The sequence below is a fragment of the Oncorhynchus kisutch genome, unplaced genomic scaffold (assembly GCF_002021735.2).
Source record: "Oncorhynchus kisutch isolate 150728-3 unplaced genomic scaffold, Okis_V2 scaffold1082, whole genome shotgun sequence".
Lineage (NCBI taxonomy): Eukaryota > Metazoa > Chordata > Actinopteri > Salmoniformes > Salmonidae > Oncorhynchus > Oncorhynchus kisutch.
In genome coordinates this window covers 15899-28488 of record NW_022263027.1, presented here as the reverse complement: position 1 = coordinate 28488, position 12590 = coordinate 15899, and the positions used below count along the sequence as shown (strand labels likewise).

At 46.1% G+C, this 12590-nt stretch overlaps 1 protein-coding gene across 1 annotated transcript; it reads right to left on the bottom strand.

Moving 5' to 3' along the window:
- Positions 1–316: 316 nt before the first annotated feature.
- LOC116364456 (juxtaposed with another zinc finger protein 1-like) lies at positions 317–11270 on the bottom strand. Its single transcript, XM_031817585.1, has 5 exons — positions 11103–11270; positions 7821–7969; positions 5986–6176; positions 4892–5061; positions 317–2285 (listed from the first exon to the last, which is right to left on the bottom strand). The coding sequence occupies exons 1-5, from the start codon at positions 11268–11270 to the stop codon at positions 2112–2114; spliced, it is 852 nt and encodes a 283-aa protein (XP_031673445.1). The 3' UTR covers positions 317–2111.
- Positions 11271–12590: the final 1320 nt, after the last annotated feature.

Below are 12590 nucleotides of genomic sequence, written 5' to 3'. Positions count from 1 at the left end.
TATTGTAATCACAACTACATTCCTAAAGCAGATCGTTTTGTACATCAGTCAGTTACAAAACAACCTGCTGTTGCCTTAGTTTATAGGGGTGGCAGGTAGCCTAGTGGTTAGAGCCAGTAACCAGAAGGTTGCTAGATGGAATCCTCCAGCTGACAAGGTAAAAATCTGTCGTTCTGCCTCTGAACAAGGCAATTAACACTGTTCCCCGGTAGGCCGTCATTGTAAATAAGAATTTGTTCTTTAATGGACTTGCCTAGTTAAATATGGGTCAAATAAATAAATATTGGATACACACACACAGTAAGGGTCATCATTCTCCAGAAACATATGAAAATATAATTTAATGCACTTGAGACAATACATAATACACACAATATATCAAATACTTCCCTCCGTGTGTACTGGCAGTATAATACTGTCAATGACCATCTACATAATGCATTCCAAATGGCACCCTATTCCCTATTTAATGCACTACTTTTGACCAGAGCCATATGGACTATAGAGGGAATAGGCTACCATTTGGGACGCACCCTTAACGTGTAGTTCCATAAGGACATTGATATCCGTGATGTGTTGATTAGCCCCTTGCTCTCTGATCACCAGTATGACACCGTACCTTTTATTAGACTACATATAGGAGGCTAGAGGGACAAAAGAGGAGCAATAGACCAGAATTGAGATCTGATCTTTTATTTTGACAAGAATGTCTACTGTAACTCAAGTTAGCCATTCCTGAAGAGTCACTATGAAGCTACATACAGATACTTACTGGATTGGAACTCAATCTTGTGGTCTACAATTCAAGGTAACCATATACATAATCTCACCCTGGGGAACAAATGTAAAACTCCTTGGAAAGGTTGAGTACTTCCAGTCTGGCTCTCCAGTTCCTGTGACTGCTACATGTCAGGTTGGTGTGTGCAGCAGTTATTGGCAACGAAAACCATCCTAATTCTGTTGGCAACTGGTTACTACAAAGTGCTTAAATGCTTCACCCGGCTTTGGCGAAGAGGATAACTGCTCAGCACCCTAGAATGGAAGGGTTCTGGATAACTGGGACGGCTGTGACACCCAATCCCAAGATTCCAGTGAACAGCTGACTCTAAAATACTTTTTGTTTCCCAAATGGCTCCCTATATAGTGCACTACTTTTGTTTGACCAGGACCCATATGGCTCTAGTCAAAAGTAGTGCGCTATATAGGGAATAGGGTACCGTTTGGGACGCATCCTATCAGAACACACGGGCAGGATTGTGATGCTGAAATGCTTGTGGTGAATTGTCACCCGAGTCTTTTAGTTCTAAAACACAAAACAAGTGAAAATCCTGGCAAAGTGAATCATAAAAATACACTTTCAGAACAGAAGACGGCAAGAAAAATATAAGCTTACTAGTTTACACCGGATTATGAAAGTTTATACATCCTTCAGGAATATATCGTCGTCTTTGACAAACATTCAGGTTTTGTGGTGATCCTTGCTTTCTCCCCTGGCCTCACCACTCTCATGCCTCTTCTTTTCAAACACAGCATTACCTGAACACTCAAGTCAAATTCATTGGGTTGCAATGTACACAACATATCTGTATGTAAATGTTCCACCATGTTTTGCTCTGGCGAACAGCCCAGAAGCCTGGCTGTGAACCTTGACTCATGGTGCTGTCAAGACCATTGGGAACTCGCGGGGGAAAAAACAGGTCAAATCATGACGTCAGTGATTTTCAGGTCGGAAAGTCAGAGCTCTAGAAAGATGCCAGAGTTTCCGAGTTGGATGACCGTTTGGAATTCCCACAAAAAGAAAAGATCCCTGCACTGAAGTGGGAGTGTTCCGAGGTGTTTTGAACGTGGCAATACGCACTCTTTCAAACGCATCATCTTAACAGCAAGCCCTATCCGCCAAAAACATTATCAAAAAGACACATGATCGCTCAAATGTGAAAAAGAATACAGCTGTGAAGAAAATACATTCCAAAAAATTAAAAAAAATTAAAAATATATATACAAATAAGGTCATTTTAAAGCATGCAATAAAAGAGTAGTGTACTGGGTCCATAGAAACAGAATCACTAGAACAGGATGATGTTCAAGGGATTCTATCTGTGGGGACGGTGCTACTGCTGCATCTTGTGGATGTGGGTGGAGACTGGCGGGTGGAAGTTGATGGTGTGGTGCCTCAGGCCCTGGGACGTCTTGTAGCTCTTCCCACAGCGGCACTTGAAGGGCTTGCGGATGTGGATCTGTGTCCGGTGGCCGTTCTTGGCGTGGTACTTGATCCCGTTCACATTCTGAATGAGAGGGAGGGGACAGTACAGAGTGGAAGAGGGCAGAGTAAGCTAAGTTTGAATTAGTCCAGTGTTCACCAACTCTAGTCCTGGGGTGCTACTGGGTGTGTACAGGGTCCTTTGATCTAGCCCTGATTCACACACACATCTGATTCAAATATTCAACCAATCAGGGTCTTCGACTTGATTTGGAGAACACTGGATCAGTCTCCTATAACAGTCATGAGTCTCTCACCACACTACAGTACCCTAGATTCACCTAGAGATGTGTTCAGTCAACTAAACCTGACTCAGCGCTCTACACAGCTCTTTGCATGTTTACTGTACAGCCTAGTGAGAATAGAATAAAAATATACTTGATTATTTCTACATCTCGCAAAGGATTCAAGAATATTTGTCCAGATGTCTTCTGTCAGCTGATCTAACTCAACGTCCTTCATCTCTGCGTGCTTCCTGTACAGCCTAGAGCAGGCCTGTCAATTTCATTTAGCCCCGGGGGCCGCATTCGGTCTTCAACACTCTCCGGGGGCTGCACTGAAAATATATTTCCTCACTGAAAAAATGTGCAAAACAATTGTCCTATATTTTTTTATACTCCCCGACTGTCTAGCTTTCACTTGGGTGATTATCAGTGAGCTGGACACAGTCAAGATGCTGTATATGAATGTAGTGATTATCAGTGAGCTGGACACAGTCAAGATGCTGTATATGAATGTAGTGATTATCAGTGAGCTGGACACAGTCAAGATGCTATATGAATGTAGGTACAATAGTATTTCTACGCAGTTTCAAAATGGTTTTACTCATTTTAAAGTATATTGAGTTCACAGGAGGCTGCTGAGGAGAGGACGGCTTATAATAATGGCTGTAACAGAGGAAATGGAATGGCAACAAACACCTGGAAACCATGGAAACCATGGGATTGATGTATGTGATACCGTTCCACTAAGCTGGTTGAGAAAATGCCAAGAGTGTACAAACTTGTCATCAAGGCAAAGGGTGGCTATTTTGAAGAAACTCAAATATATTTGTTTAACAGTTTTTTGGTTATTACATGATTCCATATGTGTTATTTAATAGTTTTGATGTCTTCACTATTATTCTACAATGTATAAAATAGTAAAAATAAAGAAAAACCCTGGAATGAGTGTCCAAACAGTTGACTGGTACTGTATATGTCATGTTTCTTGTACAGCCTAGAGTCTACTACTAACTATATATCATGTTTCTTGTACAGCCTAGAGTCTACTACTAACTATATATCATGTTTCTTGTACAGCCTAGAGTCTACTACTAACTATATATCATGTTTCTTGTACAGCCTAGAGTCTACTACTAACTATATATCATGTTTCTTGTACAGCCTAGAGTCTACTACTAACTATATATCATGTTTCTTGTACAGCCTAGAGTCTACTACTAACTATATATCATGTTTCTTGTACAGCCTAGAGTCTACTACTAACTATATATCATGTTTCTTGTACAGCCTAGAGTCTACTACTAACTATATATCATGTTTCTTGTACAGCCTAGAGTCTACTACTAACTATATATCATGTTTCTTGTACAGCCTAGTCTACTACTAACTATATATCATGTTTCTTGTACAGCAGGATGTCTGCAGGTTTAATGTTTATCCTTTCAAATAAGACCTAGACAATCAGGTGAGGGGAGGACAGGGGTGGAGGGAACACCCGCAGACACTAGTCCCTCCGTGGAATGAATTTGACACGTGGTCTAGAGTCTACTAACTGTGTCATCAGCCATAATCCTGTCATTCACATCAGCAATGCCATTTTCTCAAGCTGAGCACCATTTATCCCGGGACACACAGCCAACCCAGATGGAACATCCTGTAAAAACTCCCTAAATCACTGCAGTGGACGTGGATGTATGTAAAGATGTTGACATACTGCAACACCCTGTTTTCTCAACAGCAGGAACACGATGGAGGTGTTTGAACTGGGATGTTAAATAGACCTCACATAGCAGCAGCTACTCTTCCTGGGGTCCAACACGAAACATGAAACATGACATCATACAGAACATTAATAGACCAGAACAGCTCAAGGACAGAACTACATACATTTACAAAAGGCCCACGTGGCCTAAATATCAGTAGATACACACAGACTATCTAGGTCAAATATGGGAGAGGCGTTGTGCCGTGAGGTGTTGCTTTATCTGCATGCAGAGCCTTGGTCTGTTTCGGACCAAACCAACATCTTGGGCAATGGATGGTTTTAATCTGGAGTCTTCTGAGAAGGAGACACTCGAATAGAAAGCATAGACTATGTATCTAGCCAATATCCACAGACAGGTAGGTAGAGACAGGATACTTTCCTGACCACATGACCTGATGAATAAACAATCTGGCTCTTAGTTTAACTCAGGACTCTAGTTAAAAGCTGTTTGAGGTTTTTCCTGGACATGTCACATGGAATACCCCTGGCTCTATTCATGGGGCAGTGCAAGGGAGAGGATATGAGACCCCATTTACACTCGGTAATAACATGCGTCTTGTATTATCTGGTTGCAATCATCTGATCACACGTCAGAGCATTTACACATGGTATTGATTAATGGACTGAGTGCGGTTGGCCCACCTTGTATCGCTTCTTGCAGCCAGGCACAGGGCAGGCGAAGGGTTTCTCCTCTCCTCCGTTCATACACATGGAGCTGAGGATAGACTCTGAGCTGATGGCACTCTCTGTGGTCCAGGACTCACCACTGTCTGACTCCTCATAGTCCACCTCCTCTTCATCATACTCACTGCCTGGAGGGGAGAAACACACACACACACACACACACACACAACACACATCACAATACGATTTGTCATAAAACGTGCCTACTGCCGTCCATAAGCAATTAGAGTAATACTCCTATTTCAGCAACTCCAGTCCTCTGCTCTGATTCAAGCACAGTTAATGACTAAGGCTGAGTACCAAATGGTACCTTATTCTCTATATAGTGCATTCGTTTTGACCAGGGCCCATAAGGCCCATAGTGCACTATAATAGACTGCCATTCGGGACATATCCTATGACTGGCATGGGCATCCTAGCCTCAAGGGTTTTGGACCGGCTGATGTGCCGAGACAGATTCAGACAGACTCAAGCCTTCCACATGTGTTCTGGCTGTAGGGTTCCCACAGGGTTCTACTGTTGCCTTATTACTGAGCCCAAGTTTGTGGAGAGACTGAAAAAAAATGCTGTTTTGTGGGAAAGAATTTTGCCCGTTTCACAAGGTCCCAGGGTTAAGGCAATGCAAAATAAGATTTGGCTCCACAACCACAAGAACCAAAGAGACAAGGAGCAGCAACTAGGAGAGAAAAACCCAGCATATCTTACTAAGTGGCAACATGGGAAAGACACAAACAAAGAACACAAGTAAGCAAATACCATGGCAACTTAAAATGATGAGATTCTGATGAAATAAGCCCTGTACCTTCCCTGTGTATGACTATACCAACTGACTGTGAGAGTCAACCCTCTATGCTTCTCTAAGGACCCTGCTGTGAGACATTACAGCACCCATCTTCCCTGAATTACCTCCATGTCTTCTCCTGAAACTTAAGAGGCATTTCCTGATCCAAACTAAAATATGGGACAAGGAAGTGACATCATCCATATTACATAAACTACTGACTCCTGCCTCCTAGATGACGGTGCTGTCCTCTGTTGTCCCGGTAACCTACCTGTAGGAGTGCTGCTACGGAAGGAGGAGGAGGGTGTGACGGGAGGGGTGAGGTTCCCACTGCTGCGTCTGGGAGGAGTGGAGACGTCACTGCTACGAGGCAGACTGCCTGTCAGAGACTGAGACAGCTTGGGGTGCACCTTCCTCGTCAGCCTCTCAGGCTGCTCCCGACGCGCTGCCTCTGTCATAAACCTGGGCAAGGGAGGGGCCAGAGAGAGAGGGATGAGGACACACAACCACACATCATATATGACCGACTGCTGAGCAAAAGGTGGCGCTACAAAGTATTAACTTAAGGGGGCTGAATAATTTTGCACACCCAATTTCAGTTTTTGATTTGTTAAAAAAGTTTGAAATATCCAATAAATGTCGTTCCACTTCATGATTGTGTCCCACTTGTTGTTGATTCTTCACAAAAATACAGTTTTATATCTTTATGTTTGAAGCCTGAAATGTGGCAAAAGGTCGCAAAGTTCAAGGGGGCCGAATACTTTCGCAAGGCACTGTATATCTCTGACCAAACTTCATGTTTAACAGAAGGCCTATATATCTAACCAAACTAAATGTTTAACAGAAGGCCTATATCTCTAACCAAACTAAATGTTTAACAGAAGGCCTATATCTCTGACCAAACTTCATGTTTAACAGAAGGCCTATATCTCTGACCAAACATGGTTACATTGTAAAGTATTCTGTAAACGTAAGTCATAAAAATGAACTGTTCACACAGACACTGTTAAAGCAGAAGTGAGATGAACAGATGAAATGTGAAACCACATCAGATGTGTGTCTAAAGACAGGGAGACAGACAGCGGTAGCCAGCCCCTTTATTACACAGTTACACTGCTGCCTCAGAGTGCCTCAGCCCTTTTAAACCTCTTTGATATGGTGATTGAATGGAGAACTGGGATGAGATTGAAATGTCATCTTGGTCTAGTAATGTAGGACCCAGGGCTATATAACATCCTATTACCCAACGCTAACACAATTAAACTGACTTATCCCCCAGATGAGGCTGACTGCTGCTAGATGGAAGTTGCTAGTGGAACTAAGAGAGACACACACACGGAGCAGATTCCCTTGGAAGCTGAAGTTCATGGCCCTATGAAACAACATCAGTTCACTGCTAAAAGCTTTTCTTCCTCCACTGTCCCGGTCCCCTTACTGGGCTCCAACCAGAGGTATTCTGATCACAAACACACGTGGCCGCCCTTCTTGACAACGTACCAACCAGTTGTGCTATAGAAAAGGATCCTATTGGATAGCACCATTGGTGACATTTCAGGCTAGCTGTTGAGTGAGCTGAAGGCATGTTCTTACCTCTACTGTTGCATGGACTTAGACCTCAAACACAAACCTCCACACGGTCATACTGACATAAGTAACTGTTTCATCTATTTACTAATGACATTTGGTCATTCATGCCTTTCCTGGCCAGAGTTCGGACAGTTTAAACTGAACCATAAGACTACCGTTAGGGATTTCAGAACCATGATCCTTTGAGACATGGTTCAAGGTCTGATTGGTAACAAATACACTGAACAAATAGTATTCTTCAGGAGGATTTCTGTCTGTAATAAAGCCCTTTTGTGGGGAAAAACTCATTTTGATTGGCTGGGCCTGGGTTCCCATTGGGTGGGTCTGGCTCCCAAGTGGGTGGGCCTACCCATGGCTGCGCCCCTGCCCAGTCACGCAAAATCCATAGATTAGGGCCTAATTTATTTATTTAAATGGACTGATTTTCTTTAATGAACTGTAACTCAGCAAAATCTTTGAAATTGTTTTATTCATATTTCTGTTAAGTATAGGTTAGGGTTAGGCTAGTAGCCTGCTCACCTGTTGATGTAGCTGAGGGCAACATAGGTGGGCTGCTGCTGCTCCTGCTTCTCCAACTGACGAGGATCTGTGTCTGACGAGAGACAGAGGGGAGAGAGAGGTGGAGAGAGAGGTGGAGAGAGAGGTGGAGACAGAGGTGGAGAGAGAGGTGGAGAGAGAGGTGGAGAGAGAGGTGGAGAGAGAGGTGGAGAGAGAGGTGGAGAGAGAGGTGGAGAGAGAGGTGGAGAGAGAGGTGGAGAGAGAGGTGGAGAGAGAGGTGGAGAGAGAGGTGGAGAGAAGAAAGGTGGAGACAGAGGTGGAGACAGAGGTGGAGAGAGAGGTGGAGAGAGAGGTGGAGAGAGAGGTGGAGACAGAGGGGAGACAGAGGGGAGAGAGAGGTGGAGAGAGAGGTGGAGAGAGAGGTGGAGAGAGAGGTGGAGAGAGAGGTGGAGAGAGAGGGGAGAGAGAGGTGGAGAGAGAGGTGGAGAGAGAGGTGGAGAGAGAGGTGGAGAGAGAGGTGGAGAGAGAGGTGGAGACAGAGGGGAGACAGAGGGGAGAGAGGAGAGAGGTGGAGAGAGAGGTGGAGAGAGAGGTGGAGAGAGAGGTGGAGAGAGAGGTGGAGAGAGAGGTGGAGAGAGAGGTGGAGAGAGAGGTGGAGAGAGAGGTGGAGAGAGAGGTGGAGAGAGAGGTGGAGAGACAGAGGGGAGAGAGAGGTGGAGAGAGAGGTGGAGAGAGAGGTGGAGACAGAGGGGAGAGAGAGGTGGAGAGAGAGGTGGAGAGAGAGGTGGAGAGAGAGGTAGAGAGAGAGGTGGAGAGAGAGGTGGAGAGAGAGGTGGAGAGAGAGGTGGAGACAGAGGTGGAGACAGAGGGGAGAGAGAGGTGGAGAGAGAGGTGGAGAGAGAGGTGGAGACAGAGGTGGAGACAGAGGGGAGAGAGAGGTGGAGAGAGAGGTGGAGAGAGAGGTGGAGAGAGAGGTGGAGAGAGAGGTGGAGAGAGAGAGGTGGAGACAGAGGGGAGAGAGAGGTGGAGAGAGAGGTGGAGAGAGAGGTGGAGAGAGAGGTGGAGAGAGAGGTGGAGAGAGAGGTGGAGAGAGAGGTGGAGAGAGAGGTGGAGAGAGAGGTGGAGACAGAGGTGGAGACAGAGGGGAGAGAGAGGTGGAGACAGAGGGGAGAGAGAGGTGGAGAGAGAGGTGGAGAGAGAGGTGGAGAGAGAGGTGGAGAGAGAGGTGGAGAGAGAGGTGGAGAGAGAGGTGGAGAGAGAGGTTAGCCTAATCATATAACAGCAGATATGACACACAGCCACAAAGGTGCCACTGCACAGTCTTCCTAACAATTGCATGTGGTCAAGAGGGGCAGGAGTGGTTGTGTGTGCGGACTGGGTGTGTGTCACTCTCACCAAAACAACAGTAGCTAGCTAGTGTGATGATGTTTAACAAATGATGTCATGGGCGCTGTCTAGACTAGTCGTCGTCCTCAAGCTAAGCACCGCTGGAGATCGTCCACAAACCACCTCGTATCCAAACCCCTCTCTCACATCTCATCAACAAACTAGATAAATGAGCTTTTTATTAAAAACTCACAACAAAGAAGGCTGGTCTAATCTAAGCTATACAACGTATTTAATGAAGTCTTCCATGATACTGGCTTTCTCATAAGTCTCCTGATCTGATTCTACTTTAACTACGTAGCCTCGTCCTTACTGCAGTCACCATATTGCCCATAGTACCAGACAACACTCCACACACACTGTGCTTTCCCATGCTGTGCTCCAGACGCTTGGCTCGGCTCTGCAGTGCTGCCAAACAATGGACAACCTCCCTCCCTCCATCGCGCTCTCTCTCGCCCTTCCTCCATCTCTCCCTCCACACCCTGAGGTGAACCAGGCCCAACTTCAAACAGCCTCCCCACTGCCATGCCATGTGGGAGTGGGGAGATGCCCCATAAAACCACCCAGTGTCTGCCACTCACCAGCTGTGCCTGCCTGCCTACCTAGTGCCTGCCTTGCCTCTGCCTGGTCTGGGCTATGGGAAAGTGCTGCCCCCCCGTGGTCAAGAAGAGAAACACTGGCAGCATGTGGCCCCAAGGGTCAAAGGTTATATCCCAAATGGCACTCTATTCAGTATATTGTGCACTACTTTTGACCAGGACCCATAGGGCTCAGCCTATAGGCCATTTGGAACACAGCCAAGCAACCACAGCCTTTAGGGGAAGGGCTCTTCAAAACTACAGGTGCCACTAGTGTGTGGGCAGGCTTTTGCTCCAGCCCTGCCCTAAACAACCCGATTCAGAATCTATCAATATAATGACACTGCGTATGGTGTTCGCCTCGCTGGCAAAACTAAATCAATAGATAAGCTAAGTGCAGTTTGAGGGTCTTTAGATCACATAGTCAAGCCTTTTCCATGTTCAAGTAAACGAGCAAAGCAAGTAGCAACGTGTTATGTGTGTGTACCAAAACACACCCTGGTATCCGCCTGAGGTCACACTGACTTATTCTCATAAAGCAGAAGCACCCCGTGAATGTCTTCAAAGCTCTCCCACTGAGGTGTTGCCCCAGATTTACACTAGATCTGACCTGTGACCCCTCATAAAAAACATTTCTGCAGCTTTTCCGGAGAGCGTTCACTTTGGGTTGGTCCAACAGAGATCTTATTCAATTAAGTGTTCTTTATGTAATTCTAGGGGGCCCAATGTTGTCCATGAACAACACTAGCTAGGTACACACACTAGGTGTACGTGTTATCTGCACCAAAACACACCCTAGTACCTTCGCCCCATCTTCCCATCTGAGGTCCTGCGGCCTGTGTGTGCAGAATGGTGAAAGTAGACAGTGGGTCTGGTCAGAGGAGCTGGGCTGTGTGGATGGACATAGCGGCAAGAGTACAACGCTCCTTCTAACACACTCATGGACGCATACAAACACGCACGCATGCACACACACAGTGTTCACACACAGTGTTCACACACACACACACGGTGTTCACACACACACGGTGTTCACACACACACGGTGTTCACACACACACCAAAGCCGTGCTGGGGTAATGGCTGACAGATGCACCACCAGTCTCAGTAGGAAACCTTCTTCTCTGCCATGATTCGCTCCGTCCTCTAATAAATCCTATAGGCTAGGCTATAGGTCTCTTAACGCTTGCCTTTATGTTCATTCAGAGTAGGCTAGTGTTAATCAGACACTCTTATCCAGAGTGACTTACAGACAGTACATTCAACTAGGCCTATGTTGTTTAGTAGGGAAAAACAAACACATATCCCAGTTACTCAAGTCGACTCTTCTACGACCCACATTCAGCTGCGGAGCCGTCACATTCAGCTGCGGAGCCGTCACATTCAGCTGCGGAGCCGTCACATTCAGCTGCGGAGCCGTCACATTCAGCTGCGGAGCCGTCACATTCAGCTGCGGAGCCGTCACATTCAGCTGCGGATCCGTCACATTCAGCTGCGGAGCCGTCATATTCACGTCACATTCAGCTGGAGAGCCGCCACATTCAGCTGCGGAGCCGTCACATTCAGCTGCGGAGTCGTCACATTCAGCTGCGGAGCCGTCACATTCACGTCACATTCAGCTGTGGAGCAGTCACATTCACGTCACATTCAGCTGCGGTGCCGTCACATTCAGCTGCGGAGCCGTCACATTCAGCTGCGGAGCCGTCACATTCAGCTGCGGAGCCGTCACATTCACGTCACATTCAGCTGGGGAGCCGTCACATTCAGCTGTGGAGCTGAAACCAAACATTGCACATCACTGTAGATGTGAAATGAGGCTGGCCATGCAGCCTGAAGCTGTAAATTAACACCACCTCTCCATTAAAAGAGAATAGAGATGATATTACCACTATACTACCACTATACTATCATTATTCAACAAAATGGCGCCGGAAGAAATGGCAGCAGTTTTACGGGCGGCCAACCAATTGTGCCATTATGTGGTTCTTTTCCGAGTTATTTGTAACTTATTTTGTACATAATGTTTCTGCAACAGTATCTTACAGCAAAAAAGATCTTCTGGATATCAGGACAGGGATCACTCACCTCGGATTAGACACAGATCTTCTGGATATCAGGACAGGGATCACTCACCTCGGATTAGACACAGAGCTTCTGGATATCAGGACAGGGATCACTCACCTCGGATTAGACACAGAGCTTCTGGATATCAGGACAGGGATCACTCACCTCGGATTAGACACAGAGCTTCTGGATATCAGGACAGGGATCACTCACCTCGGATTAGACGAAGATCTTCTGGATATCAGGACAGGGATCACTCACCTCGGATTAGACTAAGATCTTCTGGATATCAGGACAGGGATCACTCACCTCGGATTAGACAGAGCTTCTGGATATCAGGACAGGGATCACTCACCTCGGATTAGACACAGAGCTTCTGGATATCAGGACAGGGATCACTCACCTCGGATTAGACACAGAGCTTCTGGATATCAGGACAGGGATCACTCACCTCGGATTAGACACAGAGCTTCTGGATATCAGGACAGGGATCACTCACCTCGGATTAGACAGAGCTTCTGGATATCAGGACAGGGATCACTCACCTCGGATTAGACACAGAGCTTCTGGATATCAGGACAGGGATCACTCACCTCGGATTAGACACAGAGCTTCTGGATATCAGGACAGGGATCACTCACCTCGGATTAGACTAAGATCTTCTGGATATCAGGACAGGGATCACTCACCTCGGATTAGACAAAGATTTTTTCTACAACAAAGATGACGCACAAGACATTCTCCAAACACACCACAGAACCGA

What these genes read in the sequence shown, in the direction of transcription:
- LOC116364456 (XM_031817585.1), bottom strand. Translation starts at nt 11,270, where the DNA reads ATGACGGCTCCGCAGCTGAATGTGACGGATCCGCAGCTGAATGTGACG. An exon ending in TGACGGCTCCGCAGCTGAAT is followed by an intron (nt 7,970 to 11,102) that starts GTGGGTCGTAGA and finishes CCTCTCTCTCCA; the next exon opens with CCTCTCTCTCCACCTCTGTC. An exon ending in CCGTAGCAGCACTCCTACAG is followed by an intron (nt 5,062 to 5,985) that starts GTAGGTTACCGG and finishes TCTCCCCTCCAG; the next exon opens with GCAGTGAGTATGATGAAGAG.